This window comes from Pelmatolapia mariae, linkage group LG4, assembly GCF_036321145.2.
Source record: "Pelmatolapia mariae isolate MD_Pm_ZW linkage group LG4, Pm_UMD_F_2, whole genome shotgun sequence".
Classification (NCBI taxonomy): Eukaryota; Metazoa; Chordata; class Actinopteri; order Cichliformes; family Cichlidae; genus Pelmatolapia; species Pelmatolapia mariae.
In genome coordinates, this window is record NC_086230.1 from 21,931,532 (window position 1) to 21,953,000 (window position 21,469).

Here is a 21,469-nt window from a genome sequence, read left to right on the forward strand (position 1 = left end):
TTTACCATCATCATTGATAAGGTTGGGTTTCACAAACAAACATCTGTTGGTAGTGTGTGTAGAATCCATTTTGTATATGTATTCATAGTCATATGTCTCTTTTTTATTCCTGTAGACAACATATTTGTATGGTATTGACTCAGACACAGCTTTTTTGCTAGCTGGCAGGCTGCCTTCAACCAGAAACCCATGCTCTCCAAGATCCCTGCATGAAAAAGAAATGTGTAGTACATTTTGTCTAGTCAGTCATACAGGATATAACAAAACTTATGCTTGTCCATGCACACATCACAAGCTACAGCTATTTTTCCACACTACAAGAAGTCACACAAGCGTTTAGGCTCATAGATGCTTCACAGTTAGAATTTCAAAATAAAAGAATAAGTAAATATACTCTTATGAGCCACAACAATAGAACCACTGATAGGTGACGTGAATATTATTTCTTTCCAAACATACATATTACAGGGTGACATGCATTAGACAGGAAGTCAACAATTTCTGTGGCTGATGTTCTGAAAACAGGGGAAAAAACAAACCAAAAAAAACAGAATAACAAGAAACGATTGGTTTACAGCAAAACATTCAGCTTAGAGTGCTGCTGGTATGCAGTGGCTACTGCCTAACAGAACGGCCAAGGAAATGAAAGTGGTGAACCAACAACAGGGTAATGAGTATCCAAGGCTCAAGCTTGGTATACATAGGCTGAAGCATGTGGTCCAGTCCCAGCAAAAATTACTAGAAATAAAGATTGTTAAAAAACCTTCATGTTTGCTATGACAGTAAAGCATAAAAACACAGTGCATCATGGTTCACTGTGATTCACTAGGGCATTGTTTCTGAAAGTTCCTGGTACCTTTAAATGTTTACACAGTTTGTAAAACAATCTTTTAAGAATCAGTTAAGTGTGTTTTTATTGTTTTTTCTTAAGTGGACTGGTCACTGTCCTTGATGCCCACCCTTCCTTTGGCAAAAGCACTTAGAGTGGGCACTTGAACAAGAAAAATGGGCCACGCAGTAACAGTAGTCCACTGAAATCTGATGAATCAGATTTTGTTTTGCATCACATGGTTGGCACAGTGTGTGTCTGTAAATTAAATGAGAAGGAGAGGAGGGCATGCTATGGGACAAAGGCAAAAACAAGACAGGGGTCTTCTGGGAATCTTTGGCTTCTGGTGGCCATTACCTTGGCATCTATCTAAACTTTTTTTAGAAAATGTACACTCCCTCTTATAACTGTTGGCAGAGGCATTTTTCAGCAGTTCAATGCATCCAAACTACACACACTTTTCAGCAACGATCTGGGGAATAAACAGTTAAAGGCATAACTTGGTCTCCAAATTCTTCAGATCAAAATTTAATCAAGCATCTGTGGGAAAAACAAGTCAAATCTATAGACGTCTCACTTCTTAATACTGCTGAGGACTGATCTGTAAAGACTATCTTCCAAGGTTGAGTGGAGTCTTTGCCTTACCAGTTGGTTTTAATGTTGTGGCTTACTGCTTGCATAGGCACCAATTCAGAGATTACTGATGTCAAATAACCTATTCAGACTACAGCCTAGTGTTTAGAGCTTGTTAAAGTACCTGGTCACAAACAGTTCAGCTGCATTGTCTTCCCATTTTCCAATGCATGACCCAGCCCTGATGAATATACGATCTTCTCCAGGATCAAATTTGAAATCTTTCGAGAGAACAGCGTGGAAGTAAATCGTGAGTCTGTCATGTGCTGCAATATTTGTGTTCCTCGTCAATCTGAAAAGCAAAAGTAAATTTGTTGGATAAAAAAAATTTGCAAAGATGATTTAAAGGCAAAGTATACAGTTTACTGAGAGGATTTTATCACCTTTTTGGGGGCGGAGCTGTTTGAGCTTTTGAACTTTTGCTGTTATCACCACCATCTTTAGATTCTTTGTTATCATTTGAAGGCTGAGCTGGAGTCGAGTCCTGCCCGCTCCCTGACTGCTGAATCTCCATCTTCTCCACTGGGTCCACACTGGAGCCGGTGTCAGCCTGTAGCATTAAATATGTTGGATAAATACATCTCAAGATTATGGGACTGAGGTCTCTCTCATAAATGTTATTGTTGGTCAATAACAATTATTTTCACATATTCTGCATTGGTCAGTGATACCTTTCCAGTATGAGGTCCAAAAACCTTTTGTTGGTGAGGTGCTACAGGCTGCTTCTGTTTCTGTTCCTGCTGATTTTTTCCCTTCTGCGCGTTTTCCTTTGACTGCTTTGCATTTGCAGCCACATTAGCATTCTGGTCCTGTTTAGGTTTTTTAGCATTGTCTGCTTCTTTCTGGTTCTTCGTGATTTTTTCCTTTGGATCTTTAGCCGTAGTGGCCTTGGTCCCTTTACTTGAAGCTGACTGAGAGGTTGTACTCTTGTTGTCCTCTGAGGCAGGACGTTCAGCTGGAGTGTCAACTGGTCCTGTCTTCTGTGGCTGATTGTCAGGAGATGTTTGTGCATTGCTCTCCATCTCGTTCATGCTACTTGTCGCCGCCTCAGACCGCTCCACTGTATTTGCCTGTACTGGGGCATCAGACGTTTCACTCTGATTGGCTTGTGCATCTTCAGCAGTGGCAACAATATCATTAGCTGTTAAGGAACTAGGCTGGCTTTCTAATGGGGAAAGTCTATCTTGGAGTGAGTCTGGTGTTGTGTCCATTGCATTGTCTGAGCTGTCACTGTCAGAAGAGTCTCTTTCTCCCTGTGTCTCCTTCCCCTGCTTATCTCCCAGAGAAATGTGTGACAGATCTTGATCTGATGACACGGTGCCATCTTTTTTCTTTTTGTTCTTCTTTTTCTTTTTTTTCTATGTAGACAAAGAAAAAAACAGATCTGTTTAAAAAATATCACAAATAGGGCTGTCCTAATGGCTGACCTAATGTGTAGGATTAACGCGATTACACTTTTTAACTCACTCAACCCATTTGGAGCGAAGTCAAAGTTTTGGTGAGTTTTTGAGACTTAAATAAGACACTAAGCATTAAAGAGTTAAACTATATCAAACAATGAAGTTATTATAATTATAATTTAGTTTTTTTCTTAAACATGTTCAATTAAATAGTTCCAGGTCACAAGAAATCTGGCTTTACACTTTTTAAAATAATTCTTGCAATGTAAAAACTTTTAATTAAAACACTGACCTGCAGTGCTTAACAAGTTTAATAAAAAAAACAAACTAGCACAAATGTTTCAAAAACATGTTTAAAATTAAAAATAAGATTGTTATTTATTGCTTTAAACTTTTGCGTTTGCTTAAAACTAGGTGAAAGGGCACTCTCTTTCGAGTTGGACACCAGATACACACACACACACACACACACACACACACACACACACACACACACACACACACACACACACGTCTGTGTGCGCATGCCCACAATGCTTACTTCCACCCGATGCAAACAGGCGAGTCTGTCTCCAACACCAGGGTTCAGCTGCAGGACCGGATGGCTGCTGTCTACAATAGCTCTCTTGCATACCCCATATCCCTTCCCGACGCAAGTCATGTGCTTTTTATGTTGTAAGGTGTGAAGATTCATGTGCTTTATTGTGCAGAGGCGTTTTTTCTGTTCTCAAACTGCTCTCCTATCAGGAGCTCAGTCTGGGTGGAGTTCTTTTTTTCCCTCCTTTTCCCTCATGTATTGTGCATTTCATTGTCTTTCTTACCATCCTACCTCTCTCTGACCAGTCTTACCAAGTCATGTTTGTGCAATGTATGTATGGTTGGAAGGGGTCCTATTTAACAGTATGTAACATGTACGTGCAACATTGCTAATGACAATTAAATGGCTCAATCAATAAAAAATATCATTTTCATTATATACCGGTGGATTAATTATTATAGAAAAAATGAATTTGGCATAAACCTTACACTGGGTTGTGGCATAAACTCACTCAACAATAAGCAAAGCCATTCACCTACTGTACAAAATATGTTGTTCCCCCAGACTAAAAAAAAACAAAAAAAAAAAAACAGGCCTGGCAAGATTGTGACACGCTCACCTTTTTCTTTGGGTTGTTGCTGATGACCTCATCATTTGGCCGTTTGGGGGATTTACTGGATTCTTTACTGTCCACCGGTGCGGTGTTTTTCTGTGAATCTGGCTTCTCAGTTGGACCATCCCCATCTGCTACCAAAGACTTTGGTTGATCTCCTGCATCTATGTTAAAGATGAGGGGTTAATAAAAATAAATAACTTAATTAAATAAAAATAACAAATTATAAATTATAAGTTTAAAAAAATAAAATAAAATGAGCTAATTTCTAAAGATGTGTGAAAACCACTGTGATAATACAGAGTATATAGTCCTGCTTTTCATTCTGGCTCATCACTTTGTCAGTCAAAGATTTAGAGAAGCATAAACTCTGAAAGAGTCAATATGCATGTTCAATAAATAGTTAAAACGACAGAACATTTTCATTTCAGTACCTAAATGAATACATTAAACCGCAAAAGGTGGCACTTTTATGTTTTCACTTTGACCCACGTAGGCAAATTTTCTTTTAACTATAAAGAAAAACACCTGAGCTTGTTCAGTAAGTCACAAGGCACAAATTTGCATTTTCTGACCCTTAGAAAGTAGGCCACCACGCTGTCACGATTGGTAATCTTACACCTATGTGGACATGCGGTTATATCACAGCCTATTTACCCTATAAAACAAAAATAAACTAAACAGAAAAATATAAAATATAACTGAAAATTCAAGTGTTGTTAACAGGAATACAAAAATCAAGGTAAAGCACAGAATAAAATAAGCACGTAGTTTGAAAACAGTTGAAATATGTACAATCTTAATAGAAAGTCTGGTTAAACGAAAAAAAGCTTTGAACTATTTTCTAAAAGAGTCCACAGAGTCTGCTAAATGCAGTTGTAGTGGGACACAAAAGGCACCTGAAAGCCTCTAGTGTTCAATCTGTATGAAGAGAAACTAGCAAATTCTGAGCCTGTGATCGAAGGCTGCAAGCAGCAGTATGTTTAGTAAGAAGCTGGGATGAAAAGTCTGGAGCCTTTCTGTTAAGTGCTCTGTAGGTGAGTACAAGAACTTGAAAATGAATCACAAAGTCTACTGAGAGCTAGGGCTGTGCAATATGACCAAAATCTCATATCCCGATATAAGACATCTATCATCCAATAACGATATAAATCACAAAAATTTAACATTTTCTGTAAATTCTGTGAATCTCGGGCAGCTCGACTTGTGTGAAGTGTTTCCAGCTGGGTGTCGTGTACCTGGAGTCGAGTGTTTTAACCGATGCACGAAACGATACATTTTTAGACATAAGTTGTAACGGCCGCCGTTTTCTTTGTATTTATTACACAGCGTGCTGCTGGAAAAAGCCTGTTCTAACATTTGAGTCTAAGGTTTATTTTTTGGCAGTGTAAAGAGTATGAATAATATGAGCTCACTTGTTAGAATCCATTACTAGTCTGGCCGCTGCACTTTTGTTTACCTCAGAGAGATGAAACTGGTTTATCCCTGCTGGGAAACAGGGCATTACAGTAACACGTGATGACACAAGAGCATGGAACATTTTCTCCAATTCAAGGCCAAGAAGGCCTTATGTCACAATTTAGAAGTTTGGGGGTTTTTTAGTTAAAAAATTAAAAAAAACAGGAATGAGAAATAGATTTTACATGCAAGGAATCTACATTTTCCAAATACTGGATGATGGAAGAGCAAAAGGAAGCAAGCAGCTGATTGATTTTTAGGATATAATAATGGCCTTTAGTCTTAGTTTTCCTTGACTAAAGGCTTAGTGTGAACTGATAACACAAACGTATCTACAATCTCTTTTTTTTCCTCCACGTTATGCGAGCCGTACCTAATTTTGCTGTGACATGTGCAACATGACTAATATAAATCCTCATGTCAGGACAAAATGTGCAATATAAGTCATGTGCAGATGAACAGCCCATATCACCACATAACTTTACAGGATTAAATTCCTCCTATACAGATTTTTAATCTTTATTTGGAGAAAAGTGTCATTTCATTATGTCTGCAGAGCTGCATGTTCAAACTATAATTTTATTTGTTGACAGGCCCTGAAAAAAGCATCCACAGTGTTAATCAAATACAGTGCAATTTAAATCATACAGTACATTATGCCGAATTAACAGGAACAACAAAGTTGTCACTTGGACTTCATCAAATATTATAAACAACTATATAAAATGAAACCACATTTCTGACCTCATCTACTTACCTTGTGCATTTGCAGGTTGAACAGACAGATTTAGGCCACAGTTACTGCAGAATTTGGCTTTTTTCTCTACAATGTTATGGGCACAACGTGAGCACTTCATCTTCAGGCTTCAGTGATCACTGCAAAGAAAGAAACTATTTTCACTTCAAGACCATCTCAAGAATTTCTTTCACTTTCTATTTTGGCAGACGATGTCACATGAAACTGTGTTCAGCTACGCAACAACAACACAGTCACAATGTCTTTATCTCCTCTGAACTTTGATCAGTCATACCCAAGAAGCTGGCCTGTGAGAGACTGAATTGGAAGTCATTTTACAAGAGTGTCAGCGAGTCAACTGAACGCCCACATTCATGGCCCGCGAACAAGCATCCAATAAAAAAGTGACATTAACCAAAGAGGGGAAAAAAAAAACTGGGAACCCTCACAGCACACTTTAATAGCAATTCCTTAAAAGAAAAATTCAGTTAACACTGACCAAAAGTAGTTCTAATGAGGAAATAAGTCATTCTTTATATGCCATAAATAGTTCAAACATGATGTAGAACATTTCACAAAGAGTAGAAACGGAGAAGGTGGCTTTCCTCCTTCCTTTTCCTCATACTTTCAATAAATACTTCACAATACTTCACATTACTTATTAGCTGGAAATGTAAAGGCGATATTACGTGAATGACTGAATAACTCAAAATAACATAAATTCGTAAACCACCCATGTTAATATTATGCCATTATTCTTTGATTTCAATTGAGTTTTAATGTCATGAATGAAGAGTCAAAACTTGGTAATGCTTATATCTGCTGGGATCAATTCATTCAATCCGGCGATGGATAGCTCGCTTTCATTTCTGCATAATTCATCTGGCAATCCCTCTCCCTCTTTGTCAAACGCATGGTCTTCATCGGACTTCTGGTTACACTTTAATCCAACAATTGCTTTGGGCGTTTTCAATCCACTGAGAAAGGCGATTAAGGTTTAAGATATCTGACCCAAATACAAATAAATACATTGTGAAATATAACTGGTTCAAACCAGTTTGATTTTAGAGCCCAACCAATAATGCCTTTTTGTGAGACTGATGTCAATAATTAGTAGGTTTGCAGGAATATAATCAATTTAGTATATGCAAGGAAAGGAAATGAACAATCAGCATCAAGGTCGGTTAGGTCTTTTGCGATTTGATTTAGACTTTAAATGATTTCTGTATTTCTTAATAAAACAGAACAAATACAGTAAACACCACCGCGTGTGTTTAAATCATATCTCTATATTGCTGAAAATACTGCAAATAACAAGTGACTATTTCATTCTGGAGATGAGCTTTCATACTTTCACAGATAAAGGCGGGACGACCTTTTTCAAGAACTTAAGGAGTGACTCTTCTTGAAGCGAAAAGATCTTTGATTTAAAAGTTCGGCCAATCACATGTTCGCTGTGTAAAGAAACGCACGCGTTTTACGTCACTTCTTGCGTGCCAGTGCGTTTGACAACAACAAAACAGAGAGAAAGCGAACTAAATGGCCACGAAGTCACTGACAAAATAAAACTGCAGAATCACGACACGCTTGGCAGCAGCAGGGAAGGCTCTTAGTCACACTACACAGAGCGTTAATGCTAAAATTAAGTAGCGACTATGCTAACTAGCTTCCCCGAAGCAGCCAGCCTAATGAGCTGCGCAGCTAACATTAGCTTGGGCAGTTAGCTCTGATTCACTCTCCATAATAAACGGAGATACTATTAGAAAGAACAAACGTCAACCAAACTTCATTACCCCGTAACCCAGCTGGAGCCAGACTCAGACCTGGCTCAAGGCAACGCAGACTGATAGCTAATTCTGTTATTAGGATGAGTTAATTCCTACTGTCTCACAACGGAAATTCTGACGTTGTGACAGTACCCAATGCTCATAACAATAAATAAATAACAGCCGACCTGAGCTGCCTTCCTACCTTCTCTTCTGTCCTGCAAAAAGGAGAAAGCCTGCCAATCATCTCTACTGGTCCCACTACGCAGCCGTCAAAGACACGTCCAAGACTTGCTGTCCCCTCGTTTCCGTATCTACTGAAGTTTCGTTTTGTCAGAAATGGGCGTGAGCTAAGTTTACTTTTATAATCACTAATAAAATTGGGGTTTCTTTTGCCTAGAGGGTATGTCTGACTAAGCTGGTTTTCATTCATAGGTAATGAAAGCATAAGTTGAACTCTACTGGAGACAAACGACCTCTTCTAGGGGTACTTTAGTGCATGGATGCATGTGCTGTAAAGTGATTTAAACTCACCTTATTTTTTTCTTAGCATAAATGAAGTTTATGAAAAAGTATCTTATGGCACAACCTGTGGATGCAACATATTAAACATCTTAAAAATATTATTTATTTATTTTTCACAGGTTGTGATTAAAAAATAAAGTTCATTTGTTTGCTGCAGTTTATATTTCAGCATCTGAAATGTACAAAAACAGATTATATTACACAATAATTGTACAGGAAAAACAGTTAAAATGGGGTTGGTCCCATGCGGTCACTTGCCATGTGATGGTGTTTGTTTGTCATTACATTGTACTTTCCTATTGCCTTTAGGCAAGGACAAACTGCTCAATAGACCATGCTCTGTGACCAGCAGGAGGAAATAAGCATGCTGCAGTTACAAACTCCTGGAAATGTGCCCATAATATGTAAAAGTTTGAGACTGTTAAGAAAAGGAGAGGGAAAAAAGGCTGGCCTTAAATCTTTTAGGAAACTTCATAAAGAACATTCCAAACTGAATGGAATTCTGCAATCTGTCACATTTGACAAATTTATTTATTTGTTTAACAGCAAAATACTCATGAAAGCAGAAACACTGGAGCAGCAGATCTTTTCATACATCAGAATAAGTGGCCCTCAGCACAGCCGGTTTGTTCCGCTGACATTTGAAGTCTACATGCGGGCTCCTGCAGGCACTGGATGATGGCTGAAAACAAATATTTAAAGTCATAAAAAACAGAGCTGTTTAGTTTGTAACATTTATAAGCTGATAAGAAAGGAATATGCAGTGAAAAATGAAACTGATCTACACCATCATGTTACAGTAAATTCTCAGTAAAGGCCAACATGCTCAAACTGCATATGTTTATTGTTACACTGAGTGTCCTGTGCTGCCTGTGGAATGACCTTTAGTCCTGTTATGAGCTGTGCCTCTCCATAGCTCTCACAGGACACCCACTCACCTACTGAAGAGAGATTTATTTTGAATGTCTTTGAGTCATATTAGACAAAAATCTGAACCCAAGCTCATGCTATGCTCTTATATTTTCAACAGAGGGCAGAATAACCCAATTATGTGTAGTAGTATTTCACACTGTACTGTGGCTGCTCATCAGGGGGGGAAAAAAGTATCTCGAGTTGTTAGGAAGCTCTAAGTTTTTCCATAACTCCCCTATAGTGGGTCTTAAATGATGTAAAATGAGTGCTAAACACTCCTTTGTGGACCAATGTGCAAGCAAAATGTTTGGTTAAAGTCAACCAGCTCACTGTATCTTTGCCATCACAACCTTTAGATAATATCCATTAACCTTTAAAAAGTTAAGGGTGCCCCATGGAGACCAAAAGGGTAAAACAATACAATGAAATAAACCTATTCCTGGAATCGAAAAGGCTGTGTATTCTTTACAGGATGGATCTAAAGGCACTTGCCAGTAATATTTACACAAATCTAAGGTTGTGATGTATCTGGCCTTTCCTAGTCTTTCCAGCAGCTCATCAATGAAAGGCAAGGGATAAGAATCGAAACAGGAAATGCTGTTTAGCTTTCTCGAGTCTGGACAAAATTGAAGTTGAGTTCAAGTATCTGACTTAAACACCCAAAATTGGTGTTTCAGCCAAATAGCTGCACTTTGGTATATCGCTTTCATTTTGGGCAGGTCCATTACTGCACTTAGATTACACATTCGAGAGTATGGACTGTCACATTTGAAGATAAAGGAGCAACTTGTGTACAAAAAATAAAACAGTGCTCTAAAATCCTGTGGCCCTAAAATAAAAAAAAACGAAAAATACATTTAGAAATAATGTAGTGAAAAAATAGTAAATAAACGAATCAAGCATCGATAAGTAGAAACCGCTAAACAGACAGCAGTACAAAAGCTTGTGTTCAGGGTGCTTAAAGACTTGGGTGGGGGTTTCCACTGACACAGACACAGCATACAAGAAGCATGGCAGCAGACTCATTTTGCCAGTTAATCTACATTGTTCACCTTGTTTGTTTGTTTGATTGATTGATTGATTCATTCATTCATTCATTGTGTTTTCTGTTGTCCAATTTGTGCCTTACACTATTGTCTGGAGCTGAACTGTTATTTATGAAATTTGTTCTTGTTGAACTTTACCTGTACAGTGTGCTGTAAATGGTACAATCATCATTAGTTGAGTCCATCTTTTGCTCCCTGCTGATGACAAAGTGGATCAGTGAAAAATGCAGCACAAGTTGAATAATATGTTGAAGCTGCAGGGATAGCTCACACGCATGCTTTTGTTTTGCTTTTAAAAACGATCGTTGAGTGCATGACTTCTTCCTCTTGTGACTGGCTCATGTCAACCACAGGATAGTTGCAGTAGTCCGTATTCTAGATACAATAATTAATAAGACATCAAAGAAGACATATATAAGTTTCCTGCTTGGTGAATTGTACTCAGTCAGACAACACAAAATAACTTGCGAATAACTTGGGTAAACCATACATGGCTTTCTTCAATAAACTAACTTATTAGGCAACCTCATAATGAGCTAACCTCTGCATTAAGAAAAAAAACAACACAATCAGTAAGCTTAATAGTAGCGCCATCTGCATGTTTACCTCATTTTCATTTTCTTGTGACTGTGTCCTTTTTGTGCACTGTCTGAAAGAAGAGATTTCCATCACTTTATTGTTGCATGTGTGAGCTCTTACAAATATAAATACACTTTACCTTCTGATGGCAACAACAGTGACCACGATGAGGAGTGCAGCAATAGAAGTACAGATAGCAATCTGATCTCTGGTGCCTGTCCACCAGTATACTGAGGAAACATGGATGTTGCACGTTAAAGTAAAAAACACTGAACAAGTACGGTTTGTTTGGAAGGGTTTCCAAGGGCAGACTCATCTTTGCAAAGTTGCGTCTGCACAAGCCACAGTGTTTGGCACATAAGTCTATTTACCTTTGCCCCTTAACAGCACTGTAGAGGAGTTGTGACTCCCGTATTTGTTTGTAGCCATGCAGAAATAGTTGTGATCGCCCTGAAAATCCTTCTTCAAATGTAGTTCGCGTTGGTGTCCTGCTGCTGAAATGTGATCATTATATATTTTAAACCAGGTATAGTTCTCCACTGCTGGGTTTGCATGGCTGTGGCAGATCAGGGTCTCTGTTGATGGTGTGACAGAAACTGATGTGTTCCTGGGGCCATCTAAAATAAAGTCATTAGTGAAATCATCTTACATAAATCACATTCATTGTTTTGGTATCTAAATTGTGAGAAAATATTTAATGTGTTGCAGTAAACAACAATCTTCCCATGCTTAACTCTTACATACTGCTCATATGCCTTCACAATATGGCTATTTGAATGCACAAACAGCCACTTGGCATTAGTAAATGAATCATTCATTCTTAATTGAAGTTTTAGAGAGTAAGGACTGTGTATCTGTTAGATTTTGCAACATTTAGTCAATGATTTAAAGTGCTTTTAACTACAATTCAAACTTTAACCTTACATTTATAAAGCATTTTATTCTGTAAATTTCAAAGATTTTATCTGCCGCAACATCTATGACCCTCTGAATTATCTTATCATGCACATCATATTTGATCACTCCTATGCTGTTTCACTATTTCACTGTTTAACGAGTCCATTACAATTCAAAAGCCAGCAGGCACCTGTCTCTGTGGGAACCTGGGCAAATGTGATGTGAACAGTAACAGTTCTCATAACACTGTTACTGTAGAAACACTGTAGAAAAACTTTCAATTTTGTAATAGTTTGGGTCATTTTTGCAAAAGTCATCCAATTTCAGGCTGAAAGAATCACATCTCTGGTATTGTTGCTCAGGTCAAATGTCAAAATGGGTCAAATTTGGCCTAAGCAGTATGTAAGGTTTAAAACATCGCTATACAATACTCACATTCAACATCAACATGCAGGACTCCTGAAGTTGTTCCTATGCCTGTTTTTAGAGAACAAGTGTAGTTTCCAGAGTTTGTGAAGGAAACATTTCTTAATTGCAGCACTCGACCCTCCTGCAGGTATTCTCCATTCTTAAACCAGGTGAAGACAGATGAGAAGTTGCCAACATCACATCTGTCTGTGCAAGTAAGATTCACAGAGTCGCCTTCCTGGATTGATTCGTGTCTTTTGAGTTTCGTCATGGAAATGTTAAAATCTATGAGAGAAATGAATAACTTATGTTTCGACCTTGTCAGATTAAACAGCAAAGGGGAGTCGAAATTCTTTAAAAAGAAAAAAATTAAATCTTACCAACGATTTTTAGTGTTGACCCACTTTTACCAGTCCATTGGCCCTCTGTGGAGTTGGTTATAAATCTAAAGGCATATTTTCCTTTATCACTGTGCTCCACTTGGTGTATTTGCAGTGAACAGTTATTCCGTTTGTTACCAACATACTGAAATCGTGAAGAGCTATTATTTGAGCCACTGTGATAAATGAACGGACCTGCAAAAATATTTTTATTGCGTCCCCACATGACTTCCTGTACTATGTGTTTGTCAGGATAGGAAAATGAACAAAGAATGACAACAGATGATCCTTTCACTACACACATATGAGGCTGTTGATAGTCTACGTTCCACTTACTGCAGAGAACACCTGGAACAGAAGCATTAATCTTAATTTTCTATTGCTTAAACATTTCGAAATTTCCTTAAAATAAGAAATAAATGTTGTACTTACCTCCAAAGAACAGCGTTAGTGTCAATTTTAGGCTGCTGTGTTCAGTGCACATGTTGGAGCTTTTTTAAGTTACACAAGCATAAAGTTTAGAATCACTCAAAGTTATCACGAACGGACAGAGAAAAAGTGACTGTGTCCTTTATCTTCTTTCTCTGCTATGCGCTACTTTCTACATGGTAGGTGCCATCTGGTCATGCAAACCACAGATGCAGTCAACATATAAGGTTTAGAAGAGAGTATATGAAACCATATAGCAGCATCAGAGGCGCTGTGGTATGTTTGTTTCTTTTCTCTGCTCTTCTTTTCTAACCCAGTGCTGCTGGAACATAATGATTCATTCTCTTGAATCTCATGCATGTCACCAGACGTTTTACTGCCCACCACTGATTAACAGCTAACACCCATATCACACAACAATGAACAGATTTCACAGCAAATTTATAATATGAACCCCTCTGTGGGAAAAATGGGAAACGACACACATGTACAGCCATTATTGCTAGGTTTGATGTTGATGCATGTAATGTGCCATTACAGTGTTTTATTCACATTATCTTATAATGCATGACTTGTAAAGGCAAGCAGTGGCATGGTGCACAGATCCGTGTTTTAAATCCACACTGAGGCTTTTCTGTGTGGAGTTTCTATGTTCTCTCTGTGTCTGTGTGGGTCTTTCTGACTTCCTACCACAGTCCATAGGCATGGGTAACATTAGGTTACTTATTTCTGACCCTGCCTCCTACCCTGGGTAAGGAGGTCAGTCCACTGATAGATGAATGCACTGACTGATCATGTCCACGGTGACAAACCGATCTGAACTGCAGAGAATTTCTATAATTGATGGCGAGGTGAGTGGCTGAGTTCTTGAAGTTTAAGGACATCTGAGAATTTGCCACTGTTGTCTCTTTAAGTCAAATCAGAGACAACAAGAACAATTTGTAGTTCTTTTAAAAAAGCATTCACACACTGCTCTTTCCTTTTCTTTCCTACTTCATTTGTCTGTTTTCTTTGCATTATACATCACATACTAATGTAATATTGACATTACAGTACTGCCTCTCATTGCTATTATCCACTGGAGTTCATTACAGTAATATGCAAACACCTTCTTCTTCTTTCTATCATCTCCTTCTCTTACTTTCTAAATTCCCCCTGTGACCTGCTACCTCCGATCTAAAATTGTGTTGTTTGAGTAATTGAAGACCCAATCGCAGGAGACATAATGTTCAACAGAAAGTGAGTTTTAATGGAGGAAATAAATCCAATACAAAATAGTTTAAAAAGGAACTCCAAATAGCAACATCCAAAAGGCACAGAGGAGACTACAACAGTACAGAGTAACCATCAGGAACGTAACTGAACAAGACCGACACAACACAGAAAAGGAATATACATACACACCGAGGGTTGATTAGGGATTACACAACAGGAAATCAGGTGAGGACAGATAGGAAGCAGGAAAACCAGTAAAACAGAAAAGAGAACAAACAAGACTAACACCGAAGTTAATGCTAACACTTGGCAAGAGAATGCATAGCATTAACATTAGTGAAAAATGGGGGGAATGCACAAATAAAATACAGTACTCACAACATACTAAAATAATAAATAATACAAAATGACAAAGAATTCAAACGCAGCTGGAATCAAGCAGAAATTCTCAAACCCCAACATCAAATCTTGGGACATGAATGGGCAGTATGGGAGTGTGGGCAGGCCACTGTTCCTCTCCTCACAAGTTCACCCAGTGTGAAGTCACTAGAACTTTGACCCCTTTAACAAACAGGCTCCCTCTTCAGTATATGGAGGCTGCTTTCTTTTAGGCGAGGCATATATTGGGCCAGCTGCCTCCTGTCGGTTCTGTGGGTGGTTCAAAGCTGCACAAACTGGTCTAAGTAATGATACAGACATGACAGCATGTAACAGAATGAAGTGTCCATAGCTCCTGACAGATACATAATTTCCCATATTATTATTACTATCATTATTATTAGTAGTAGTAGTGGTATACTGTCTGAGTCTTACCTGCACACTGTGCTGTAAATGACATCATCACTTTGGGTGTTCTTCTGCTGCTCCCTGCAGGTAATATATTCTATCAGCATGTTCCTCCAGTACAATAAATAATATATTTTTATCTTATATTGTTGAAATATCTCACGCGTTTGGCTTTCTTTTGTTGTGGAAGTAAAGAGCCGCGTAGACGACTTCAGTGGTTTCTCCTTCACTCTGATCCTGATGTTGTGGTTGGTTATCATCACACATTGAGAGCCTGCTGACACGATCTGTGTTCTAGATAAAGTCACAAAGAAGCAACGCACAATTAACAACAATCTTCATTTTTTCTACTGAACTCTAAATTTGAACTTCTGTTATTAATTAATGATTGTCCAGCAGTAATAGTAGCACCTGCGATTCTTTCTCAGCACTTTCCACCGGTGACCTCATTTGCTTTTTGTTAAGTCTGAAAGATTAACAGAATTTAGGCGATGTGTTACAAAATTAGTGAAATTTCAAAATTAGGTAACACTCACCTTCTAACAGCAATAAAAGTGGTCACAATCAGAACTACGGCAACTGTTACAATGACAAGTATGTATCCCCAAAACATTGGCCAATTCTCTGTAAAACAAATTCATTGTTTTAAATCAGTAATGCCAGAGCCAAGCAAACTTTTAATGGTTATTGATACGAGTCAGAATGCATCCACCAGCCACTCAAACCTACTTACTTTTAATGTTTAAAGTGACAACAGAAGAGTTTTGACTTCCGTGTTTGTTGGTGACACGGCATAAATACTGGTCACTGTCCCTAGGGTGGAACACTGGCTGATGTCCAACATTTACAGAATCACCTGCAGCTATTCTGAACCACGTATAATTCTCCACGGGGGGGTTTGCATGACTGCTGCAAATCAGGGTAAAGTCGCTGCCAGGGTCTGCCCCCAAAGGTGGTTGGACAAGCACTGTGGTGTTCCTAGGGCCATCTGAAAATTAATTTTATTATTTGGGCGTTATCGTTGTCAGTTGTCAGTGTGAAAATTTAGAAATATGCAAAGGACCGCATAAGAAGCAAACTTCCCAATTATCCAAGCACTAGGAGTACACTAACCTCCAGATCCTTAATTTAAAGCTGAATATCTGGACTTTGATCACATCTTGGCTGTTTAATTTAAAACCCACTGTGCTGGTGTGCAGTGACAAAGTCACAAAAACTGTGTAATTATCCAAAAATTATCCTTGGACGTAATTGCACATTACTCAACTCCATATGAGTCAGCAGTAGAACTGATGGCAGCATATAAAGTCCACGGCTCTCACGCTAGAGACCGGGGTTCACATCCAGCTTAGATCTGTTATGTTTAGGTAACAATAGCAGTTTAGCTTATAATAAGAAAAGACTGAAGTTTTAATTAAGACTAAATAAATATTGCATGAGAATATTTACATCAGAATTAATGTATTTTAGTGTGCACATTAAAGCTAGTTTGCGTATTTTTTATTCTTAAAATAAGTCCCAGTAGCTTGAGCAGAAATATCATACCAATTAAACAGTCATTAAAAGCCCCCCTGCATTTCTGTGACGTAATAGCTCAATGACTATATAAAAGTATAAATAGTGTAATTCACTGATCTACTTCTCACTAATAATTCTTAGACATTTCCCATTATCAGGTTACTCAATGCTATGAACAGTTCAGAGATTTAAGATGCTAAAAGGCAGAATGTAGGAGATCATTACTCATTACTATTTCTGCATTATAAATTATTTATTTTTACCTTGAAGTACTGATCTTGTGTCTTGTACTCACATTCAACATCTATACGCAGGACTCTTGAAGTTGATCCTGAGTGTGTTTTTAGAGAACAAGTGTAGTTTCCAGAGCTTGTGGGGGACAAGTTTCTTAAATAAAGCGCTGCTCCTTCGTGTAGGGGCTCTCCATTCTTAAACCAGGTGTACGCAGATGAAATCTTACCACCATCACAACTGTTCATGCAGGTGAGATTTACAGAGTCGCCTTCCCGTATTGCTTCCTTTACAGAAGGTTTTGACATAGAAATAGTCAAATCTGAAAGAGCAAAGCGGCACTTTAATCTTAACTGTTAAAAGCTTTTATTTATTTTAAAAAAAACCAACAGCAGCAACAAAAACTTACCAACAACCTTCAGTACTGGGGCATTTTCTTCATGAGGTCTATTAGACATGGTGTTAAATCTGACAAAGTATCTCCCTACATCCCTACACTCCACCTGGTGTACTTTCAAAGAACAATCGTGATATGTGTTTCCGATGTACTGGAATCTTGTGAAAAGAGTTCGTAAACTGCTAGAAATTAAGTGAGCCTTTAAAGTAGCAGGCTGTACGTGACCCCACAGGACCCTCGTCACTGTTTGGTTGTCAGGATTGTGAAATGAACAAAGAAAAATGACTGAGGAGCCTTTGACTGCACAAATAAGACGCTGCTGATGCTTCACTTTCCACATATTGCAGAGAACACCTAAAAGAGACAGATTCACTCGATAGCTGTAATAATTAAAATCATTCTTGTAAAACATTAAAGAAAATACAAGTGCTGCATTTACCTGTCAGAAGCAGCAACATTAACATCCATGTCAAGTGTCTGTGTTCTTCATACATACTTGAATGCTCACAAGAAGAGACATTTGCAAGTTTGCATCTGATGTTTTGTTCTCAAAACGAACATCTCCCTTTTTTTTCATCTTTACTGATTTTGTACTCTAGATACTGTACGCACTGCTTCCTGTAAAGAAAAAAAAGACTTAAAATCAGGTCATCTAAACCGCAGTTTCAAGAAACACGTTATCTCTTCCCGTTTAACTAAGAGCAGTACCGAGAAACCCCATCCCCTGTGCATGTGCGTGACAGTCTGATGCTGCTTTGTTGTGGTGAAAGCAGAGTTAGAGCAGAGGTAGCACTCGGGAGCTGTGTTTTTTAATCATTTTTTGTTTAACAATGTGCACATTGTGCCGTTGTCAATAAGACACTGTTTCGGTTTATGTGTGTTTCATTTATTTGCCTTTTTGGATTGGGTGATTATGAAAAATAAAGTGTGGAGGTGAAGGGGTGGTGTAAGACTAAAATCTCACAGTTGCATTAGCTGTGAACTGAGAGGTTGACATTATTAGATAACCAGCTTTATCTGCATTTCAGGATCATAGGGACTTCATAAGAGCTTTACTAGAATTACTCAGGCTGTCTACTGTGTTTCCTCTCTTCAGATGCTCTGCCAGGTCTTTGCTGCAGTTGCATTCACTTGTTGCTCCTTTGTGAGTCTTTCTGCCTTCTGTTCTGTCTTCAGTAAATGAATAACATGCTTGTGATCAGGTTATTGATTCAGCCACTTAAGAGCAATCTATTTGTCTTTAGATGTTTTTGGGTTGTTTTGCAGCTGCGTTGTGGATCTTTACCATCTGTAGCCTAGCATAAAGCCGCTTTTTCATTTATCTTCTTTCAAATGATCACTACACACATTTTTAATGCTTTACCTTTAATACTGCAGTAATAAAAACACGTTGTTTCAGACATTAGCACAGGGGGATAATGGGGAAGGTGAGTATATGTAATGCATAACGCTTGACAGGAAATAATGCGTGTGTCACTTTTGTTAGTAACCAGCTTGAGAAAAACAGAGAGAGAATGGAATGAAAAATATGTTCAAATGATTTATTAACAACAATAATAACCATTATTTAATCATTATCCATCCAGTTCAGGGTCACGGGGGAACTGGTGCCTATCCCAGCTACTGTAAGGCAAGAGGCAGGGAACACCCTGTATATGTTATAATTGGCATCCTATTCTCATGATAATCATCTTCCTTATTGTCAAATACATGGATAGTTATATATTTAAAGGTCACATAAAGTATATAAATTCAACCCACATAAGCACAGCTTATATAGAAATATATAAATTGTAATGATAATTAGCAAAACACTGATCGATCAGTTCAAACTTTGTCATCAAGTCATATCCAGCATGTTTAACAGATGATGTGGTATGTTTTGCATGATAAGCCCGTCCTTTCCTTAAGATGATCTTGGCTTCATCCACTCAAAGAATGATGTTTCAAACCTGAGCAGACTTTTCTTTTTCTAGATGTTTTCCAGCAAAGACTGATTTGTCACCTGTTGTTCACTGTAGGTGAATCATCTGTATTTACACTTCTGCAGGCCTCTCTTGAGTGGAGATTTTGAAAATGACCATCATTATTCTCAAGTGTTCTTTTTCATTATTCACTTGAGACATCTTATATTTTCTTTGAATCTTTTTTCATCTTGCTGGGCTCGTCAGTGTATTCCTCATGTCTAAGAAAATCCAAATTGATCATCTTTCTTTTTATCTGATGTCTTTTTAATAAGTCTGTTGTTTATTTTGAGTTCCTGTGATGACACATAATTCAGTTTCAGCCTTTATCATAGGTGACTTGTTACACAGGGGCTTCAGTTAAGAAACAACAGTAGTCAGTCTGGATGATCTGGTATATCGATTAAATCTTTGCAAAAACTGAAATGTGACCATTTGGGAAAATGCGACCAAAAGTCTTTAAGATCAAACTAGCCATGATGAGTTGATGAGTTCTCAGACTGCGCCCCATGAATTGTTTATATGCAAAGATACACAACAGGCAACACATTTAACTCTGTATTTATAACAGACCACAGGCTTTGTATTTTGTTCTGCACAGCAGCAATTTGTATGACTACTTTCCATCGCCATAACACAATGAGAGGGATTTCCATACTGACATATAAACACCTACGGAATTAACTAATGTTGAAATAAAAGGTCATACATTTGGACATTACCATGGTCAACTGCCCAGTTATTTTGCAACCTGTGTAAGAGGAGGGACAATGTTTTTAAAAATTCCTGTAATTTACCATGTTTTGTTAAATCCGTTGGATTAAAACCTACGGAAATAAACCAAGAATTTGCGTCACCCTGGAAATACACGCATCAAACACACCCCATCCAAAAGCGCAATCTACCCTATAGTATCTCAATGATCGCGCAGCTTTCCGTGACGAAAACTAGCTGCATAATCACGGGTCGCTATAAGTAGACTCGGAAAACGAGGACACAAGCAGTGAGCGGTCAGTTCCAAGAGGACTAGTTGCTCTAGAGTAGAGGTGCGCACATCCAAGCGTCAGTGCTCGTCATGAAGAGGTCTTCTAAACTCGCGCTCCCCATTGTAGTCATCTCAGTGCTGGTCGCTTGCAGTCCAACGGAGGCATGGTACAAGCAGGTGGCCGGCCCAACCTACTACTCCGTAGGCAGGGCGTCCGGTTTGCTGTCCGGTATCCGGAGATCAGCTTTCGTGAGGAGAGAGGAGCCGCACCATGCAGACACTGACGAGTCCGCAACAAACAACGTGTTCTCTGAGATCCCGGCGTCCAGTTCCATCTTGAAGACGATGGTGAGTGGTCGCTTTTTAACAAAAAAATTTTAAAAATCAAATTTTCTTTTCGACTAAGGATAGCACGCCATAAATAAAATCTAGTGGAAAAAAATGAAAAGTTAGGATCGTAAACTTTTGGTAGTATTGTTTTTATGATAATCTGTTACCGTCACTTCAGTAAGGAAGGAGCTGTCCATTCAGCACTATATATATAAAAAAAAAAAAAGTACAAATAATAGTCTAAACTATTAACTTATTATTTGTGCTAAAAAAACAAAAAAAAAAAAACGTTATTCTCGTTTTATAACAAAATATAAAAATTTAAAGCTTACCTGTACTAGTCTGTAATCTACAATTTTCCAAATTGTTTTATTATTTAGAGCAACAACTTTTAAGTACTTTTTTCCCCACTTTAAATTTTGTGTAAATGTTATGTGCAAAATACCTCAATATGTATGTATAACAAATTTCATACTCCCTTAAAAATATAAAAAATCTTATGTCAACTGACTCAGGTTTCCAGAATATATAAGGTTATTGATTTCGGATGCTCTCTCATGCAGTACCATTTGTCTTTTTCTCTCCAAACAGCCCGTTTGTATAAAAGATATTACACCAAACCTGCAGAGCTGTGAACGCATCCAGGACATCAAGGCTTCATTTCGGTGCAAAGCAGACGTCTTCCTCTCTCTGGACTCCTCAGATTGTGAAGCAGACTAAGCAGCAAAGCCAACAGCTGGGATAGATGACCAAGCATACTTCTTGAAGGACTGACATTTTAAAACTGGACATTTTAATAAGTGTTGCACTAGAGACGCTACTCTTACGAACCATTTGACCAGAATAAACCTGCTCTAAATTTTTAAGCTTGGAAAGAAATGTATTTATGTTTAT

General features: G+C 38.1%; 2 protein-coding genes across 2 annotated transcripts in view; one reads left to right on the forward strand and one right to left on the reverse strand.

Annotated features, from left to right (window-relative positions):
* Window positions 1-8,287, reverse strand: part of rnf213a (ring finger protein 213a) — a 32,742-nt gene extending 24,455 nt beyond the window's left edge. The window contains exons 1-7 of the mRNA XM_063471894.1: window positions 8,179-8,287; window positions 6,229-6,347; window positions 4,020-4,177; window positions 2,134-2,820; window positions 1,846-2,012; window positions 1,587-1,754; window positions 6-205 (exon numbers count right to left, since the gene is read on the reverse strand). Of these exons, the coding sequence (XP_063327964.1) occupies window positions 6-205; window positions 1,587-1,754; window positions 1,846-2,012; window positions 2,134-2,820; window positions 4,020-4,177; window positions 6,229-6,328 (1,480 nt within the window). The 5' untranslated portion in view covers window positions 6,329-6,347; window positions 8,179-8,287. The remainder of the gene's footprint in view (window positions 1-5; window positions 206-1,586; window positions 1,755-1,845; window positions 2,013-2,133; window positions 2,821-4,019; window positions 4,178-6,228; window positions 6,348-8,178) is intronic.
* A 12,048-nt stretch (window positions 8,288-20,335) lies between these two features.
* LOC134625432 (neuropeptide B-like) lies at window positions 20,336-21,399 on the forward strand. The gene is made up of 2 exons (XM_063470651.1): window positions 20,336-20,593; window positions 21,167-21,399. Exons 1-2 carry the CDS (start codon window positions 20,336-20,338, stop codon window positions 21,293-21,295), a joined length of 387 nt encoding a protein of 128 aa, XP_063326721.1. The 3' UTR covers window positions 21,296-21,399.
* The last annotated feature ends 70 nt before the right edge of the window (window positions 21,400-21,469 follow it).